Raw genomic sequence first — 19500 nt, forward strand, 5'->3', positions numbered from 1 at the left:
AAGTCAATATTTTGAAGGTTTTACTAATATTTCTCCAGCAAGGGACAGCCTGTCATGAAAAATATTAGGTGTCTCATCACCTCATGTATTCAAGTATGCAAGGAGTGCTGCAAGGGTGGGGAGGACTGACTACCCCAGCTGTGCTTCTCAAACATTTATGTGCATGTGGTTCACCTGGGGCTCTCAGCTTTCCCATCTAGTAAGTGTGGGGTAGGAGCTGAGATTCTACATTTCTTACAAGTTCCTTGGCAATACCAATGCTGCTATTCCAGGGACCACAACTTAAGTAGGGAAGAGCCAGTGATCTCTAAAGTATTAACATTCCAAAATTCCATTTGCAGAAGAAAGGCTAGAGTTTAGTCTTGCTTCTTACACACCCAGCACAGCTTTGAAAACCACATAGGAGTCTCTTCTGGTCTTAGAGAATTCTCCCTGAATTCCTATTGTATTTTCCTCAGTAAAGAATCCCCATCTCTGTCTCCTCAGTTGCTTCACTTCTTTCTTTCTCGAGGCTTTCAACCTTTTCTGATATCACTGTTCTCTAAATAAATTTCCTTTTTTCATACTTTGTCTGATCCATGCAGACTCTAATCACAACTGCTCAGTCATTCCTTCGTGCAAGCCCCAAATTCTGTCTTAGGACAGCTGTCAAAATGCAGGAAATCTAGGTTATGTCTCAGTTGGGGTGTCCTTAGAAGTTTGTGAAAAGCAGGATTGTGCCATTGCTGCCATATGAGGGAGATCAAACAGCCTCTTCAATTAATTCGATTCATTCAATGATGGTTTAGCAAATGTATTCAATAAGAAAGAGTAAAAGTGCCATCCCTAAACATCTGAAAGAGGCAAATTTGTGACAGATAAAACAATGGACTTCTTTGTATCGTGGGTAGGAATGTATTGTGATCCCACGTTCAAGGGATACAATTAGAAAGTAACAGAACCACCAGAGGAATAAGGAGAACCACAGGGATCTGAGAGGGCAACCCAAGGCTGAAGTCAAATGTGTGGATGCCACTTTCCAGAAGACAGAAAGACTGGCAAGGACAAATTTTGTGAGTTACCCAACTGCATGGTGAGCAGCAGTTTCTGGCCTTCACAATTACCATAACTTTGGCTAAGAAACAACTTGATTTGTGTCCTTTTTTTATTCCACCCTTTCCTCTCCCAGAAGACCCAGGTCGTTGAAACATGGCCACATTCAGGAGGAGGAGAATTCTAAACAGACAGGATAAACTATAATGATGCTTGTTTTGAAGGGCTCATTATCACTGTATAGTTAATTTAGGAAGCAACTGTGCCAAGAGCAAAGCTGTGAAACGCAGCTAGATCCTTTAAATAAACAAGCTACATATTTGAAGATTTTAGAAAAAAAACAATATGTAACATAATTTTTAGCATATAAGATGGATCTTTATTTTATGTAGTTAAGGTGAGAGAAAATTGGTATTTTAGAGATATTAATTTGTGTTGCCTAATTATATTTACAGTAATATAATTTTACTGTTTTAGTTTGTCTTGTGATATTTTATTCTCTGACAGTATTATTATACTATGGGAGGAAAAATTAAAACAATTATAAAGAGGAAAGAAAACCACCAACCAAACATCCTCACTCTTTCATACCATTTAGCTCTCAAGGTGGATTGGGTTATTTTTTTCATTTGCAAGATAAAGGAGGTAAATAGTCCAATTTAACTGTGATTGGGACCCTCCTCTCCCTAATGTAAGGGAATGGGCTATTGCAGTTAATTGAATGGTCTCATTAACTGAGATTTACTACCCATTCTATATGTGAGGTGTAACCAAAATGTAATAAAGGCTAATAACCATTAACACTAAATTGAGCAAAATGTAATCTTTGTTGATTCAGAAGTTAGTTCAAATTTCTGTAATGCCTCATGGCCTTTGTAAACATCACTAATTATGTAACAGTGGGCATATAGAAGATGTAAGATGTAATAGATCTACTGTAATCATTGCAAGTTGCTCTTTTCAATGACTTCCTTAAACATGTCTTTTTACTTTCATTTAACTCTGTTTAATGCTTATAAAATGTAAGGGTTGAATGTACCTCCAAACAATTCAGTTATTTCACCTGTAAGATTATTTGTATTCTTGATAAAATGGGAGTTGCAGTGGTTTTGCCTGTGTTCAGTGTAACTCCAAAGCTGCACATAATTTGCCAGGTAAAAAGATCGTATTTTACCAGATGGTTTAAAAAGTCTATCATCTGCCATTTTACTTATCTATGAAGATGTAGTAGAATTTTTGTCAGTTTTGTGTCGTAAGGTACCACCCTAAAATGTAGCTATAACTAGTCTTGTGTCTGCATGACAACTAACATGACTCAAGAAAACTTCACGTACTGTGATTTTAGGACTCAATTTGCATCACTTCTGTGTGAAATAAAGAGGGAATAACACACCATAAATCCACACCTCCCTCTGTGGTACGCACTTAAAGTGGATTATATACTCACAAACTAGGTTTTCAATTAGAAAGGTTTGTTGTTGGTGGCAGCACATTATCAGCCACAAATGAGCTGTGATGACTGTAAATCTCAGCCTGGCCGAGGCTCTCCCAAAGACAAAATCTTGTGAACCAAGCATGAGTCTGTGCAATGCTTTCATATTTCTAAGCAGAACTTTATCCCATGCTTTGGCAGAATGTTGTGACTTGACAGAGAACATTGACATATGTTCTTTTTTTTTCTAAATGTCTAGCTTTGAACTCACTTGTGTTTCTCAAATGTTTAGCTTACAGTAGATGCTCTTTCTCTTTAGTTACGATTTTACATTTTGGTATCTAAAACACCTTACATGCAGAACATTCTCTGTTACATAGAATGAATTCTTATTGTTTATGACACTGTAGGGTAGTAGGACGTCATCTGCAGATGAGTTTTGAAGATCATATTGGTTGATTCATTCATTTTCTGTATTTATTGCATGTATGCACTCCTAGGATCTGGAGGCAGCACAGTGAGAAAAGGAGATATGGCACCTCCCTTCATGAAGCCTGCAGTCTACCTTTTCAAGATGTTATATGCTTAAAAATATTACTGTTGGTCTCCTCACCTGTTTTGCTGCCAAGGAGACTTTGACCTTCCTCATGGTCTCTAGCAGGTCTCTGGACATTGTTTCACTAGTTCGGATAGACTAGGCAACTGGTGTTTCACTGTACCAAATGGCCAAGTTCTTCTTATCACCAAGTGGTATCCAATGAGGCTCTTCCTAATTGAGATGTCTTTTAAATTTATTATACCCAAGACATTGACCTTGATATAATAGTTCCCCTTTTCTAATCTTTAGGTTAATTCTAGTTTTTAAAAATTATAAGCATTAAGTTTTTAACATTTTTTTTTTTTTTTGAGATAGAGTCTCACTCTTTTGCTCAAGCTGGAGTGCAGTGGTGTGATCATGGCTCACTGCAGCCTCAAACTCATGGGGTTGAGTGATCCTCCTGCCTCACCATCTTGAGTAGCTGGGACTACAGGTGCAGACCACCATGCTCAGCTAATTTTTTTTTTATTGTTTGTAGAGATAGGGTCTCCCTATGTTGCCCAGCCTGGTCTCAAACTCCTGGCCTCAAGTGAACTTCCAGCCTCAGCCTCCCAAAGTGGTGGGATTATAGATATGACCCACGGTGCCTGTCAACGTTAACTTTCTGAAACAGTATGATGTGATGTCAAAGTGGAAGTTCTGTATTTATAGAAGTGGTGATGATGATTTTTATAATGGGGTCATTCCATAAAGTAGAAGTCTAGGAGTATGTTGCAAAACTAAAGTCCTGAAGCCAGAGATACGGATTTAGAGTGAGACTGTCATTTGGAAACTATTTGAAATAAATGGATTTAGTCAGCAGTTGATTGGAGGGTGCTGTTTCTCAGCTCTCGTTTCAACTGGAATCAAAGGGAGACATGGGACGGTAAGACAATCAACCTGGATTATAGCAACAGTTTCTACCTATTAAACATTTACTATGTGCCACATATTATGCCTAACATTAAGCATAATTGTATTTAAACCTATGGCAACCTGTGAAGTTGGTATTATTCCCATTTTACAGATAAAGAGCCTGAGGCTCAGAGAAGGAACAAATTAGCCAAAGTTTCAAGATAAATTGCCCACATGACCAGTAGGTTATAGAACCAGATGTATCTTCCTGCATAGTTCTGAACATTAAAAATAAAGCAAAGTTTTTAAAAGGGAGTTGTTTGAAATACATAAGTAATACATGTTCATTGCAATGATCCAAGATACTTATGTAAACAGGATAAAATTAAGTCTCTTTTTTCCCTCTACTATCGTACTCTATAATATAGCAATTATAGATGCATTTAATTGTATTGATATAAAATAATTACCAATATGGTGTTCCTTTATTGCTCATACAAACGTGCAAATATAGATATACATTATTTAAGGAATTGTGTTTTCCTCCCAACTCTACTAACTCTCTGATGAGGATCCCTGTTCTATGCCAGTGTTACCCTGATTACTTTTGAAAGACCCTAGAAATGTAGATTTTTAAAACTCCTTTGGCAGCCCATTTTGTTTTTTTAACCTTTGTTCTCAGGAAGTTTTTCCATTTCATTAACCCAGATCATTCTTCTGCAGTTTAAGCTATTTGAGTCCTGCTGTATATACAGGATTGGTGGCAAGCAGGCGGTCAGCACATCGGGGGCAATTACAACTTGGAAGGTCTGAAAAAAGAACTTGGTTGGTGTGGGGAATGTTAAAAACTTAACCACCCATGTAATAAAAAGCAGACACTGAAAACAACTGAAATTTCTTTCAGGTTCTTTCAAGAAGTTTAGAAGCAAATTCAACATTTTATAACTAAACTAAAGGTTTTTATTTTATAATTTTATAAACTAAAGGTTTTTATTTAACTGTGATCTGTTTTTTAATTTTGGAATTTCAGGTGATCTTCTGCAAATGCATAAACAAAATCTACTTAACTCTAAAGGCAATTTCCTGTTAGCCTTTTTTATCTGTAGCCACACTTGATTTAAAAAAACAACAGCAGAAACTGGTGCTTCTCCTAACATATCAATCCTTTTAACCAGGGAATACATAAAAGAAACTTCACTACATTTTATTGTTACCACAAAATATAAATTTTACTAAGAGCTTGCCATATGTCAGGCACTGCTCACTTTGTATGTATACTTAATAGACCACAGTATAGTGTCAACATAACTTTTATATGTACTGGGAAACCAAAGCATATGTTTGACTCACTGTATTATGATATTTGCTTTATTAAGTTGGTCTGGAACTAAACCCACCATATGCCTATATAAGTGAGATCATTCAATATTTGTCTTTCTGTGTCTAGTTTATTTCACATAGCATAATGTCTTCCAAGTTCAACCATATTGTTGCAAATGGCAGGATTTTCTTCTTTTTTAAGGCGAAATAATATTCCTATGTGTGTGTATATCTCACATTTTCTTTATTCATTCATCCGTTGAGGGACATGAAGATTGTTTCCATATTGTGGCTATTGTAAATAATGCTGCAATAACCATGGTAGTGTGGCTATCATTTTAAGATACTAATTTCATTTTCTTTGCATACATACCCAGAAGTGAGATTGTTAGATCATAAGGTAGTTCTTTTTAAATTTTTTTTAGTACCCTCTCTACTGTTTCCCATAATGGCTGTACCAATTTACATTCCAACAAACAATAAACAAGGATTCCCTTTTCTCTACAACCTCATCAACACTTATCTTCTGTCTTTTTGGTAATAATTATTCTAACGGGTGTGAGGAGACACCTCATTGTGGTTTTCACTTGCTTTTCCCTGATGATTAGTGATGTTGAGCATCTTTTTATATACCTGTTGCCCATTTGTATGCCGTCTTTGGAAAAATGTCTATTCAGGTCCTGTGACCATTTTAAAATTCAGTTATTTAATTATTTATTTATTTTGCTATTGAATTTTGAGTTCCTTAAATATTTTGGATATTAACCCTTTATCAGATATATGGTTTGCAAATATTTTTCCCATTCTGTGGGTTGCCATTTTAATCTGTTGATTGTTTTCTTTGGTATGCATAAGTTTTTAGTTTGATGCAAGCCCACTTATTTTGCTTTTGTTGCCAGTAGTTTGGTGTCATATCCAAAAAATTATTGCCTAGACCAATGTCAAGGAGCTTTTCCCCTACATTTTTTTCTGTATTGTTTCAAGTCTTACATTTAAGTCATTAATACATTTAAGTTAATTTTTGCATATGATGTGAGATAAGGGTTCAATTCTATTCTTTGGCATGCGGATGTCAAGTTTTTCTTGCACTGTATATTGAAGAGCCTGTCCTTTCCCTATTGTGTGTTCTTGGCACCCTGTCAAAGATCAGTTTACCATAGATGCATGGATTTATTTCTGGGATATCCTGTTTGTAGGTCTATATATCTGTTTTTATGACAGTATTATACTGTTCTGATTACTGTAGCTTTGTAATATATTTTGAAATCAGAAGTGTGATGCCTCCAGCATGTTCTTTTTGTTTAAGATTTGTTTGGCTATTCAGGGTCTTTTGTGGTTCCATTTGATTTTAACATTTTTTTTTCTATTTCTATAAAGAATGCCACTTGGATTTTGATAGGGGTTGTGTTGAATGTATAGATCATTTTGGGTAATATGAACATTTTAACACATTTTTTTCAATCCATGGACATGGATGTCTTTCCATTTTATCTGTATCTTTGATTTCCTTCACCAGTGTTTTATAATTTTTAGTTAACAAATCTTTTACTTCTTTGATTACATGTATGCCTAAGTATTTTCTTTGTTATTGTAAATGGGATGGTTTTCTTAAATTGCTTTTTGATGACTTTCCTGTTTGTGTACACAAATACCACTGATTTTTGTATGTTAATTTTGCACCAAAAAACTTTGTCAAACTCATTTATTAGTTCTAACATTGTTTTTTGGTTGAATCTTCAGGGTTTCCTACATATATAATCATGTTATCTGTGGAGATAATTTTACTTTTTCCTCTCCCATTTGGATGCTTTTTATTTCTTTTTCTTGTTTAATTGCTCTGGGTAGGACTTCCAGTACTAAGTTGAATAAAAGTGGTCTCTCGTCTTCTCTTGCCATCTTCCTTTGTTATTTGATTATTTTTGTAGTATTTGCCTTGATTCTTCTCTATTTATCTTTTGTATATCTATTATAAGTTTTTTTCTGTGTGGTTTACCTCAAGGCTGGCATAAAATGTCTTGTAGTTACAATGGTCTATTTTAAGTTGATAACAACTTAACTGCACACAAAAATTCTGCACTTTTACCACCTCCCCCAAACTTTGTGTTTTTGCAGTCAGAGTTTAATTCTTTTTATATTGTGTATCCATCAACAAATTTTGGTCTTTTATCTTTTAAATGTTGGGGTAAAAGTAACTTACACACCACCATTACAGTGTTACATTATTATATATTTGTCTGTATATTTGCTTTTGCCAGTGAGATTTATGTTTTCTTATGCTTTCACGTTACTGTTTAGCATGTTTTTGTTTTCAATTTGAAGAACCTCCTTAGCCATTTTGTGTAAAATAGGTCTAGGAGTGACAAACTCAGTTTTTGTTTCCCTGGGAAAGACTTTCTCTTTCTCTTTCGTTTATTTTTAAAGGATAGTTTTGCCAGATACTGTATTCTTGGCAGTTTTTTTCTTCAGTATTTTGAATGTATTATCCCACTCTCTTCTGGCCTGCAACATTTCTACTAAAAAAATCCACTGATTGTCTTATGGAGGTGGTTCCCTTATACGTGACAAGTTACTTTTCTTTTGCTTCTTTCAAAATTCTCTGTCTTTAACTTTTGAAAATTTAATTATAATGTATCCTGGTATAGATCTCTTTGTATTCAACTTATTTGGGATTCTTTGGTGTTAATCAGTCTGGATGTCCACTTCCTTCCCCTGATTTAGAATGTTTTTGGTAATTATTCCTTTTCAATAATCTTTCTTCTCCTTTCTATTTCTCTTCTCTTTATTAAGCTTTCATAATCTATATCAGTTTACTTGATATTGTTCCATAAAACCCATAGGCTTTCTTTACTCCTTTTTATTCTTTTTTCTTTTTTGTCCTCTGACTTGATAATTTTAAACGACCAGTATTCAAGTTTACTAATTCTTTCCTCTGCTTGATCAAGTCTGGTATTGAAGCTCTCTGTTGCATTTTTTTGTTTCATTTATTGTGTTCTTCAGCTTCAGAATTTGTTTGCTTCATTTTTGTGGTTTACATTTCTCTAACTTTCCCTTTCATTTATGTATTACATAAAATTTACATTTCTCTAACTTTCCCTTTTATGTAGTATTTTCCTGATATTATTGAGTTGTCTGTCTGTGTTCAATGATAATTTCTTAAAACAATAATTTTGTCAGGCAATTCATCGGTCCCCATTTCTTTGGGATCGTTACTGGAAATTATCATATTCCTTTAGTGGTGTTATGTTTCCCTGACATTTCATGTTCCTTGTAGGCTTGCACTGGTGTCTGAACATTCGGAGGAGCAGTTACATCTTTCAGATATTACAGACTGGTTTGGTGGGGAAGACTTTCACCTGAGATGTGATGATACCTGAGGTGTGATGATGGGTGGGATGTGTGGTGGTTCTTAAATAATCACCTGAGGTGTGATGATGGGTGGGGTGTGTGGTGGTTCTGGGTCCAGTGCAAGTTCTGAGGGATGTGCAGGGGCACTGGTTTTGGGGATTGTGTGACACTGTCATGGTGCATGGGGGTGCCAGGTCCTGGTGCTGGTGTAAGACAAGTGACATCACACCCAGGTGTGGGCTCATGTGAAGCCATACCAGGTGCAGGGTGCCAGAGTGGCCCCTCTAGCTCCAGTGGATGCAAGGCATTGGCCCCAGGCATCTCTGTCAGCTGGGGTTTGTGTTGGTAAAGACTGGGGATCTTTAGCAGCAAAGACTGTAGGAATCCTCCTGCTCTTTTCCCCTACGGGGGAATATAGTGATCAAGGCAATTTCTGTTGGCACTAAGCTATACTACGTGGAACATCCTCAGTTTTAAAAAATGTTCAACTTTTAAAATTTATGATAAAGTACATTTCTGAAAGTTAAATACATTATGAATGTTAGGTTTTTAATATATCAAATATAATTGAATATATGTTAAATACTCCCAGTAGCTTTAAGATATTTTGAATGTTATTTTATTTTTTCAAATTGTAAGTATTTAAAATATATTTTGGAAAATGTCTTAAACGGCAAGAGGGCAATAATTTAGTGTTTCTAACAGTAAAAAGTTTAACTATAAATTGAGCTCCCAAAAATAATCCTTTTCATTATGAAAACATAAAACTCTCTAATGCAGTGAGATGGAAATGAAGATCTCTACAAGGAATAATGGCTCATCAGTTTATATTGTCCATCTTATACATATTAATTAAAAATGTATAGACTTGTGAGGATAAAAAAATACATTTGTTAAAATAAAATCCTATTAGTTCAATAGTACAAAGAATATAAAATACCTAGGAATCAATTTAACCAAAGAAGTAAAATATCTATACAAGGAAAACTATAAAACACTGATGAAAGAAGATGATGCCAAAAAAAGGGAAAGATACTCCATATTCATGGATAGGAATAATTAATGCTGCTAAAATAACAATACTATACAAAGTAGTTTACAGATTCAATGCAATCCATATCAAATTTTCAATGACATTCTTCGCAGAAATAGAAAAATATCTTAAATATAAATATAAATAGAGCCACAAAAACCCCAAATAACCAAAGCCACCCTGAGCAAAAAGAACAAAGACATTACACTATCAGATATCAAAATGTACTACAAAGCTATAGTAACTAAATTAGCCTAGTACTGGCATAAAAACAGACACAGATCAATGGAATAGAATAGGGAACCCAAATATAAGTCCACACATTTACAGACAACTCATCTTTGCAAAGGTGCCAAGAACATACAATGGGGAAAGGACAGTCTTTTTAATACATGGTGTTGGGGAAATTGCGTAACTATATGCAGAAGAGTGAAACTACACCCTTATCTCTCACCATACACAAAAATCAAATCAAAATGTATTCAAGACTTAAATCTAAGGCCCCCACTATGAAATAACTAGAAGACAATATTGGGGAAATGCTCCAGGATATTGGTCTGGGAAAAGGCTTTTTGGGATTAAGACCCCAAAAACACAGGCAACCAAAGCAAAAATAGACAAATGGAATTTCATCAAGCTACAAAGCTTCTACACAGCAAAGGAAACAATCAACAAAGTGTAGAGCAAACCCACAGAATGGGGACAAATATTTGTAAACTACCATCTGACAAGGGATTGATAACCAGAATATATAAGAAGCTCAAACAGTTCACTAGCAAAAAAAAAAAAAAAAATCCAATTTAAAAATGGGCAAAAATAGATATTTCTTAAAAGAAGACATACAAATGTCCAATAGATATATTTAAAAAAATGCTGAAGGTCACTGAGCATCAGAAGATGCAAATCAAAACTACAATGAAATACCTCACCCCAGTTAAAATGGCTTTTATCAAAAAGAGAGGCAATAACAGACTCTGGCAATGATATGGAGAAAGGGGAACCCCAGTACACTGTTGATGGGAATAAATTAGTACAGCCACTATGGAGAACAGTATGGAGGTTCCTCAAGAAACTAAAAATGTAGCTAACATATGACTCAGCAATTTTACTGCTGAGTATATATTCAAAAGAAAGGAAATCAGTATATTGTTTTATATATATATATATATATCCAAAAGAAAGGAAATCAGTATATCTGTACTCCCATGTTTATTGTAGCACTATTCACAATAGTCAAAATTTGGAATTGGGCTGGGTGCAGTGGCTCACACCTGTAATCCCAGCACTCCAGCACTTTGGGAGGCTGAGGCAGGTGGATCACTTGGGGTCAGGAGTTCGAGACCAACATGGCCGACATGGTGAAACCCCGTCTCTACTAAAAATACAAAAATTAGCCGAGTATGGTGGCACGTGCCTGTAGCCCCAGCTATTCAGGAGGCTGAGGAAGCATAATTGCTTGAACCCAGGAGGCGGAGGTTGCAGTGAGCTGAGATCATGCCACTGCACTCCAGCCTGGGTGGCAGAGCAAGACTCTGTCTCAAAAAAAAAGAAAGAAAAAGAAAATGGAATTAACTTAGTGCTCATCAGTGAATGAATGGACAAAGAAAATGTGGTATATATACCCAAAGAAATATTATTTAGCCATAAAAAAATGAAATCCTGTCATTTGCAGCAATGTGGATGGAATTAGAGGTCATTATGTTAAGTGAACTAAGCCTAGCACAAAAAGACAAATATTGTATATTATCACTCATATGTGAGAGCTAAAAAAAAGTGAATCTCATGAAGACAGAGAGTAGATTGGTGGTTACCCTACCCAGTAGGCTGGGAAGGGTTGTTGGGAGGGGGAGGATGATGGGGATATTGAATAATGGGTGCAAATATACAGTTTAATGGAAGAAATAAGACCTAGTGTTAGATCAGTAGAGTGACTATAGTTTACAGTAATCTATTGTACACTTGAAAATAGCTAGCAGAGAGCCAGGCGCGGTGGTTCACGCCTGTAATCCCAGCACTTTGGGAGGCTGAGGCAGGCGGATCACAAGGTCAGGAGTTCAAGACCAGCCTGGCCAATATGGTGAAACCCCATCTCTACTAAAAATACAAAAATTAGCCAGGAGTGGTGGCAGGCACCTATAGTCCCAGCTACTCAGGAGGCTGAGGTAGGAGAATCGCTTGAACCTGGGAGGCAGAGTTTGCAGTGAGCTGAGATTGTGCCACTGCACTCCAGCCTGGGTGACAGAGCGAGACTCCATCTCAAAAAACAAACAAACAAAAAAAAAACAAAGAAAGAAAAGAAAATCGCTAGAAGAGAATAATTTGAATGTTTTAAGCATAAAGAAAAGACATTTTAAGGTGACAGATATCTCAAATACACTGATTTGGTGATTAAAAATTATGACTATTAAATTATCTTATGTACCCCTGAAATATGTACATTCCTTAGGCATTGATAAAATTTAAATAAATAAATAAAATTGCTAAAAGATGAATATTGATACTTCAGCAAAAGTAAAAAAAATCACATTTTTCAAATTAAAAAAATTCAGCATGAACTAAATACCACATAGCATAGTGAGGTTTTTTTTGTTTTTTATGACTATAAAGTTAGCTAAAATGCAGAATCTCAGGGAACAATTCCCACAAAACTTCTCTCATTATCAGTAAACAAAATTGAATTATCTTTATATTTCTTAAGTCAAAGATTAAAGGTGCACAAATTAGCATGGGGGTTGTATTTTTTTTTTACTTTTAAAATGCATTTGTTTAATTTGGCAAGTTTTTGTTTTTTTTATTTCAAATTTTCATTTCACATATTGATTTGCAGTAAATTGGCCATTTGGAGAATTGGTTGGGGCAAATTCACTTGCACTGAATAGCTTAGTGGTTCTCAAATTCAAGTGGGCATGAGAGTCACCTGGAGGGCCTATTACAGCACAGATTGCTGGGCCCCGCTTGGAGTATCAGTTTCAGTAAGTCTGCATTGGGGCCCTGAGAGTCTGTACTCAGACATGTCCCCAGGTGATGCTGATGTCGCTGGTCCAAGGGCTACACTTTGAGAACCACCAAAACAGAGTGTGTGATACATGGCTTTGTATCCCCACCCAAATCTCATCTTAAATTGTAATCCCCATAGTTCCTATAATCCCCACATGTCAAGGGAGAGACCAGGTGGAGGGTAATTGGATCATGGGGGCGATTTCCCCCATGCTGTTCTCATGATAGTGAGTGAGTTCTCACAAGATCTGATGCTTTTATAAAGGGCTCTTCCCCTTCCCTTGGCACTTCTCCTTTCTGATGCCTTGTGAAAAAGGTGCCATGTTTCGCCTTCGCCTTCCACCATTATTCTAAGTTTCCTGAGGCCTCCCCGGTCATTCTGAACTGTGAGTCAATTAAACCTCTTTCCTTTATAAGTCACCTAGTCTCAGGCAGTTCTTTATAGCATATGAAAATGAACTAATACAATGGCAGATGAGAGGAACCAGCTGTTTCATTGGACTGAGGCAGAAAAAAGCAGAGAAGTCAGGAGATGAAGGCTTTTCATGTCCTATTGGGCAGGATGTTTGGCATTGCTGCATATAACTTGGTAGCAATGAGAATCCAGGACCAAGAGAAAGCATTCGTTGGGCCTAAATACCATCACCTCAAAATGAGACTGTGTATTACATATAGAAGTACTATATATAGTGAGGAATGCCATCCTGTGTGTGTTGTTACTGTAACTGTTCAGACATCAAAATGATTTGCAGTGGTTTGTGTGAATGACACTTTGTAGAAGCATTTCAAAAATCAAAATCAATTATTAATTTGTAAAACTTTTTTTTCCCCTAGTCTCTCTAGAATTTTGTCTTGCTCCCTTGCTTTCAAAGTCTCATAACTGTCTTTCTCCCTTTCCTCACCTCAGGCAATGTTCAGTCTTTGTATGGTGGAAAGTGGAGCTGATGAGGTTAATTTGCACGGTGTGACCAGCCTTGGCTTAAAGCAGGCTCTGGAGTTTGCATACACAGGACAGGTATGGTATTAAATGTGATCTGTAAGTTTAACATTTTAACTACACCTAACCAAAGGAGATCATCCTTGAGGTATGAGATTTAGTTACTTTTCTTGTTACTTATTTTGATGTTAAAAATAAGATTCACATCCTCTTAATTTTATGACTAAAGTTATGGAAAGGTAAGTAAAGCAATTTGATTTTTTCATATGATCCAGTGAACATAGTATTTTAAATTTAACTCAGTGCTTGCTGGTGTAATTTTTTAAATATCTTAAAGAACTATCATAAGGGAAAGAGTTTGCAAGATAATGGATTCTCATTGTTATCACTGAAGCTCGGTGACTCAATCATGGCTTTATTGCCTTAAAAACAAGACAAAAAATTTAGAGCCCCCAAAATTTATGTCCAACATCTTGGTACCATGTCCTCCACATATCTCAGGGTCAGAATTGAAGGCATTTAGATTAGTAGATTGTGATGGTTTGAAATCCTAATACATTCATGACTAAAATTGTTACAGGATTTATAGGACATCAGAGGATATCCATTTACATTTGAGAACTACTCAAATAAATCAATTCAAATACAGACTGGATGTTTAGCTCCCCTTTTATAAATCGTTGTTCTTTAACACCATTTCATCCAACTTGGATTTAGTATCTTCTATGCTAAAATGAAAGTGTCTTCTCTTGAGAGGCTCACATCCTAGTGAGAGAAAGACAGGCAAATACATAATTAAAATCCTCACTGGTATTGGAGTTATAACAGAAGCAGAATACAAAACAGAGTGGGAGAAGGATGCATGTGGTCAGGTGTGGCTACCAGTACAAAATTTTACAGATAGGGTGGTATTTGTGTCTTGAAGAATGTGTGGGAGCTCATTTTTCTACTGAATTTTATTTTTGTTTAATTTTATTCTTAATTAGTAAATAATAATTGTATATACTTATGTGATGTAAATGTGATTTTCTGATATATGTTTACAATGTGGAATGATTAAATCAGGCTAATTAACAAATTTGTCACCTCACCTACCTTTTTTTTTTTTTTGTGCTGAAAACATTTAAAATGCACTCTTCTAGCAATGTTGAACTATACAATGCATTATTATTTATTATAGTTACCATTCTGTGAAGTAGATCACTACAGCTTATTCCTGCTGTCTAACTGAAACTATATACCCTTTGATCAACATCTCCCCTTAGCCCATCCACCCCTGCTACAGTTTGGATATTTGTCCTCTCCAAATCTCATGATGAAATTTGATCCCCAGTGTTGGAGGTCAGATCTGTAGGTGGATGTTGGGGTCATGTTGATTGATTCTTCATGAATAGACTGATGCTCTCCCTCAGGGTGTGAGTGAGTTCTGACTGTTAATTCCTGAAAAAGCTATTTATTAAAAAGAGGCTGGCACCTCCTTCCCACTCTCTTGCTTCCTCTCTTACTATGTGATCTTGGCACATGCCAGCTCCGCTTCTCCTCTGCCATGAGTGGAAACAGCCTGAAACCCTCATCAGAAGCAGATGCTGGAGCCGTGTTTCTTGTTTAGCGTGCAGAACCATAAGCCAAATAAACCTCTTTCCTACATAAATTACCCAATCTCAGGTATTCCTTTATAACAACTCTAAATGGACTAAGAAAACACCCTCCCCTAGCCTTTGGTAACCATCATTCTACTTGCTACTTCTATGAATTCAACTTTTTTAGATTCAGCATATAAGTGAGATCATGAAGTATTTGTCTTTCTGTGCCTGGCTTATTTTACTTAACATAATGTCCTCAAAGTTCATCCATGTCATTGCAAATGACAGGATTTATCTGCTTCTTAAAGCTAAATAGCAGTATGTTGTGTATACATGCCATCTTTTCTTTATTCATCTGATGATGGACAACTAGGTTGCGTTCATATCTTAGTTACTACGAATAATGCTGCAGTGAACATGGGTATGCAGATATCTCCATAGCATACTAATTTCTGTTCCTTTGGCTATTACCCAGAAGTGGGATTGCTGGCTCATATGGTAATTTTATTTTTACTTTTTTGAAGAACCTCCATACTGTTTAACATAATGGGTGTATTAATTTATATTCCCACTAACAGTGCACAAAGGTTTAATTTTCTCCACACCCTCATCAATACTTTTTATCTATTGTCTTTTTTTATAGTAGGGGTGAGGTGATATCTCACCATAGTTTTAATTTGCATTTCCCTGATGACTAATGATGATGAATTTTTTTCATATATCTGTTGGCCATCTGTATGTCTTCTTTTGAGAAGTGTCTATTAGGTCCTTTGCCAACTTTTTGATTGGGTTATTTATTTTCTCATCTTCTTGTGATGGCTCTAGCTTTGTTCTTTTTGCACAAGATTGCTTTAACTATTCAAGCTCTCAGTTGTGTTTTTTTTTCTTGTCTAATTTCTCTGGCTAGAACTTCCAGTACTATGTTGAATAGACGTGGTCAAAATGGGCATACTTGTCTTGTTTCTGATCTTAAAGGAAGAGCTTTCAACTTTTCACCACTGAGTATAATGTTAACTCTGGGCTTTTCATATATGGCTTTATTGTATTGATATACATTCTTTCTATGCCTAACTTGTTGAGAGTTTTTATCATGATAGGATGCTGAATTTTGTCAAATGCTTTTTCTGAATCTATTCAGATGATCGTATCGTTGTTATCTGTCATTCTGTTAATATGGTATATTATATTTATTTATTAATATTTGCATATGTTGAATCATCATTGCATCCCAGGGATAAATCTCCCTTGATCATAGTGAATGATTCTTCTAATCATTCACTGTGCTGTTGAATGTGGTTTGCTAGTATTTTCTTGAGGAGTTTTGCATCCATGTTCATCAAGGATATTGGCCTGGAATTTTCTTTTCTTATAGTGTCTTTGTCTGGCTTTGGTATCAGAATAATGCTAGTCTCATAAAATGAATTTCAAAGTATTCCTCCTTTAATTTTTGAAAGAGTTTTAAGAAAGATTGATATTCTTTCTTTTTTAAATGTTTGGTAGAATTTTGCTGTGATGCTATAAGGTCCTAGATTTTTCTTTAATGGGAGATATTTTTTATTAATAGTATTGATATAATCTCTTTACTTCCTATTGGTCTGTTCACATTTTTTATTACTTTTTTATTCAGTCTTGCTAGGTTGTATGTTTCTAGGACTTTATCCATTTCTTCTAGATTATCCAATTTTTTGGTGTATAATTATTCATAGTAGTCTCTTATTGTCCTTTGTATGTCTATGATATCTGTTGTAATATCTTCTCTTTCATTTCTGATTTTATTTATTTGAATCTTCTCTCTTTTTTTCTTAGTCTGGCTAAAGTTTTGTTGATTTTATCTTTTTAAAGAATGAAGTCTCACTTTCATTAATCTTTTCTATTGTCTTTGTAGTCTCTATTTTTCACTACATTTTCTTTAGAGGCTTATTAAAATGTATGATATCATTTATTCTCTTTTCTGGAGTTAGTAGAATTTAAGATATGTGTCTTACAATAATTGAGGCAACTCTGGCAGCTAGAAGAAAATAGTAAGTATAAAGGAAATAAGCCATTAATCAAGTAGAAAGTATAACAGGAGAAAGAAAGGTGATGGATCACAAATTCAAGATTAACAACCAAATTTCAAGACTTAGGAAATTAAGGCAGGCCATTATCATTCACAGAGTTGCCAAAATATATTCCTAGTGAAGTGAGTAAATCATGTATTTTGTGTTTTTTGGTTTACAGATGTGAAGAAAGATACCATCTCTAAATTGTGTCTTATTATTTCTCTTTTTATACGTGAATTACATGCAGTCACATCTGTATTTGCCCATCTCTAAAGTAAGATTGAAAACCCATAGCTCTTACTTCATAGGTGTGCCATGGGATGCAAATATATGTGGCTGCCTTATTGCTTGCTTGATTGCTTTGTGATTTCCTTCAGAATGGCTAAGTTGATGCCTGTGTGTGTGTGTGTGTGTGTGCACGCGTGTGTGCATGTAATTCCTGTCACACAAAGGATCTATGAAATGTGAACTGAAGTGAAGATAGCAGAAAGGGAGCTGACTTTGTGAAGGCGAAGAAACCTACTTGGAAAGCAGGAAGATATTTTCAGAAGGACAGCCATATCCCATTGCCCAGGAGTCATATGCCTCAGGTGCTTCAATTCTACTTTTATGAGAAAAAGAAAGCCAAATGAGATGAAAATATATCCGGTGTAAGTGCCTTTAAAAAGAAAGAAAGAAAAGCAAGTCCTAGGGCCAGATCTGGGGTTGCAATTATTCTGTCCAAACACCGGAGACTTATTCTGACTGTGCATCCGCAGAGGCATGTGACAGTCTGTGGCATACAGCAGTAATTCATCTGTTCAAATTGTGTGCTGAGAGGACAGGAAGGGGGCTGACATTTCCTGGAGCACCTTCTGAAAAAGCCAGGGGACTGTACTAGGCACTTTATGTGTGCTGTTTAAACTAATCTTTAAAACAGCTCTAAGGAATGCTGTGACCCCACTTGAAAGATGACAGGCCCAGGGAAATGCAGTGAATTGACTAAGATCATTCTTTCGTATATTTAGGCCCAATTAGTCAAACTGAGTCCTACTAATTTCAAGTCTATGTTCGTTTTTGATTATACTCTGTCATTAAGAAAAGATTAAGTTATATTTGTTATACTTTGTTGAAGGAGGCAGAAAAGTGTTTGGGCATTTAGAGAGTACGCTATCTTGGTGGTTTTCTCAACTTGGAAACTGTGCCTTTTCAAGTCAGTCCATGAGGGCTTGGACTTGTTCCCCCTGTGTGATCACTCTTTGCCACAGAGTAGAAGTTGATACCTCTACAGCCTTTCTTGAACAACATCCAAGGAAGTTTGGTTCTTAAACATCTTTAATTTGTAATAAATCTATTTTCCCTTTGAGACATGGACACAGCTGATGGCAAAAAGAATGAAATTGTAGTTTACTTGAGATTGTTGAACAGCTGCTTTCTCTTACTATGGAATGGACATTAACATTAAGCAAAAAGGTTGGAGGATAGGAACGTGAGTGAAAGCATAATTTTTCAGTTTCTTAACTGTTATTTAGTATTAGGGACATTCACTGACATGTAGTCTTTAGCCATGATATGTATATAGATTTGTAAAAATTCAGGGTTAACATCGAGTGTATCTGCCTATAGCTATTTCTAACAGTTGATTATATGTTTAATCAGTTGTAATATGCATAGTATGAAATGTACGTATTTTAAGTGTCTGAAAATTGTTGCTGTCTTGGAGAGAAATTGGAAGTATGGCGTGGGAGTGATGAATGAATGCCTCTAAGTGTAACAAGATGTGTGCGTGTTCCTCCTACACATTGCTCTAAAGTGTAGCCTTCTTAAAATTGGCCTACAGATTTCATCCAGGAAATTTTAAAGAAAAAGCAAATTTTCATCTTAATGCTAATACATATTCTGAAAATGCATGCATTTCCTATCAAGTAGCAAACAGGGCTGCATAAGCATTCACTCTGCCTTTTCACTAATGAGAAATATGCCCTTCTTCTGGGCACACTGTGCTTGGGACACTGCTTGAATAGAGCTTGGGATGCAGTGCAGCCCTCGTGGGTGTCCTTGCACAGCCATGCATGGGGGCCATTATTACAGCAGAACCAGTGGCGGAGGGCATAGAGGCCAGGCTGCTCTTGCTCTGCAGGGCTTGTTTTGGGAGCGAGGTTGGAAGCAAATGGTGACATAAACTGACTCTCGGCAGATCTGCCTTAGAGAGAAAAGGACAAAGTGAATCTAAGAAAATACAAACTCCACTTACGCTGGTGGGCAAGAGGGCCCATCCTGTTACCCTGGCCTCCCTTTACTCTCCCCACTTTGAAACTCTGGCCAAGTTTTTTCACGTTTCAGACCAGTCCTGAGTAGAAGAGGCATG

General features: G+C 36.0%; 1 protein-coding gene across 18 annotated transcripts in view; it reads left to right on the forward strand.

Moving 5' to 3' along the window:
- The window catches only part of KLHL32 (kelch like family member 32), a 223233-nt gene that overhangs the window by 104933 nt on the left and 98800 nt on the right, over positions 1-19500 (forward strand). For 13 of the 18 annotated variants that reach the window (XR_008653491.2, XM_063619709.1, XM_055259475.2 and 10 more), the window contains one exon: positions 13499-13606. The exons of 3 other annotated variants lie outside the window; for them this stretch is intronic. Coding sequence is in view for 12 of the 15 variants with exons in the window: in XM_063619709.1 (XP_063475779.1) it covers positions 13499-13606 (108 nt within the window). In the remaining 3 variants the exon portion in view is untranslated. Of the gene's footprint in view, positions 1-13498; positions 13607-19500 lie in introns of those variants that run through there. 2 more of the 18 variants (XM_055259453.2, XM_063619714.1) reach the window with 1 other exon arrangement.

The sequence above is a fragment of the Symphalangus syndactylus genome, chromosome 2 (genome assembly GCF_028878055.3).
Source record: "Symphalangus syndactylus isolate Jambi chromosome 2, NHGRI_mSymSyn1-v2.1_pri, whole genome shotgun sequence".
NCBI lineage: Eukaryota > Metazoa > Chordata > Mammalia > Primates > Hylobatidae > Symphalangus > Symphalangus syndactylus.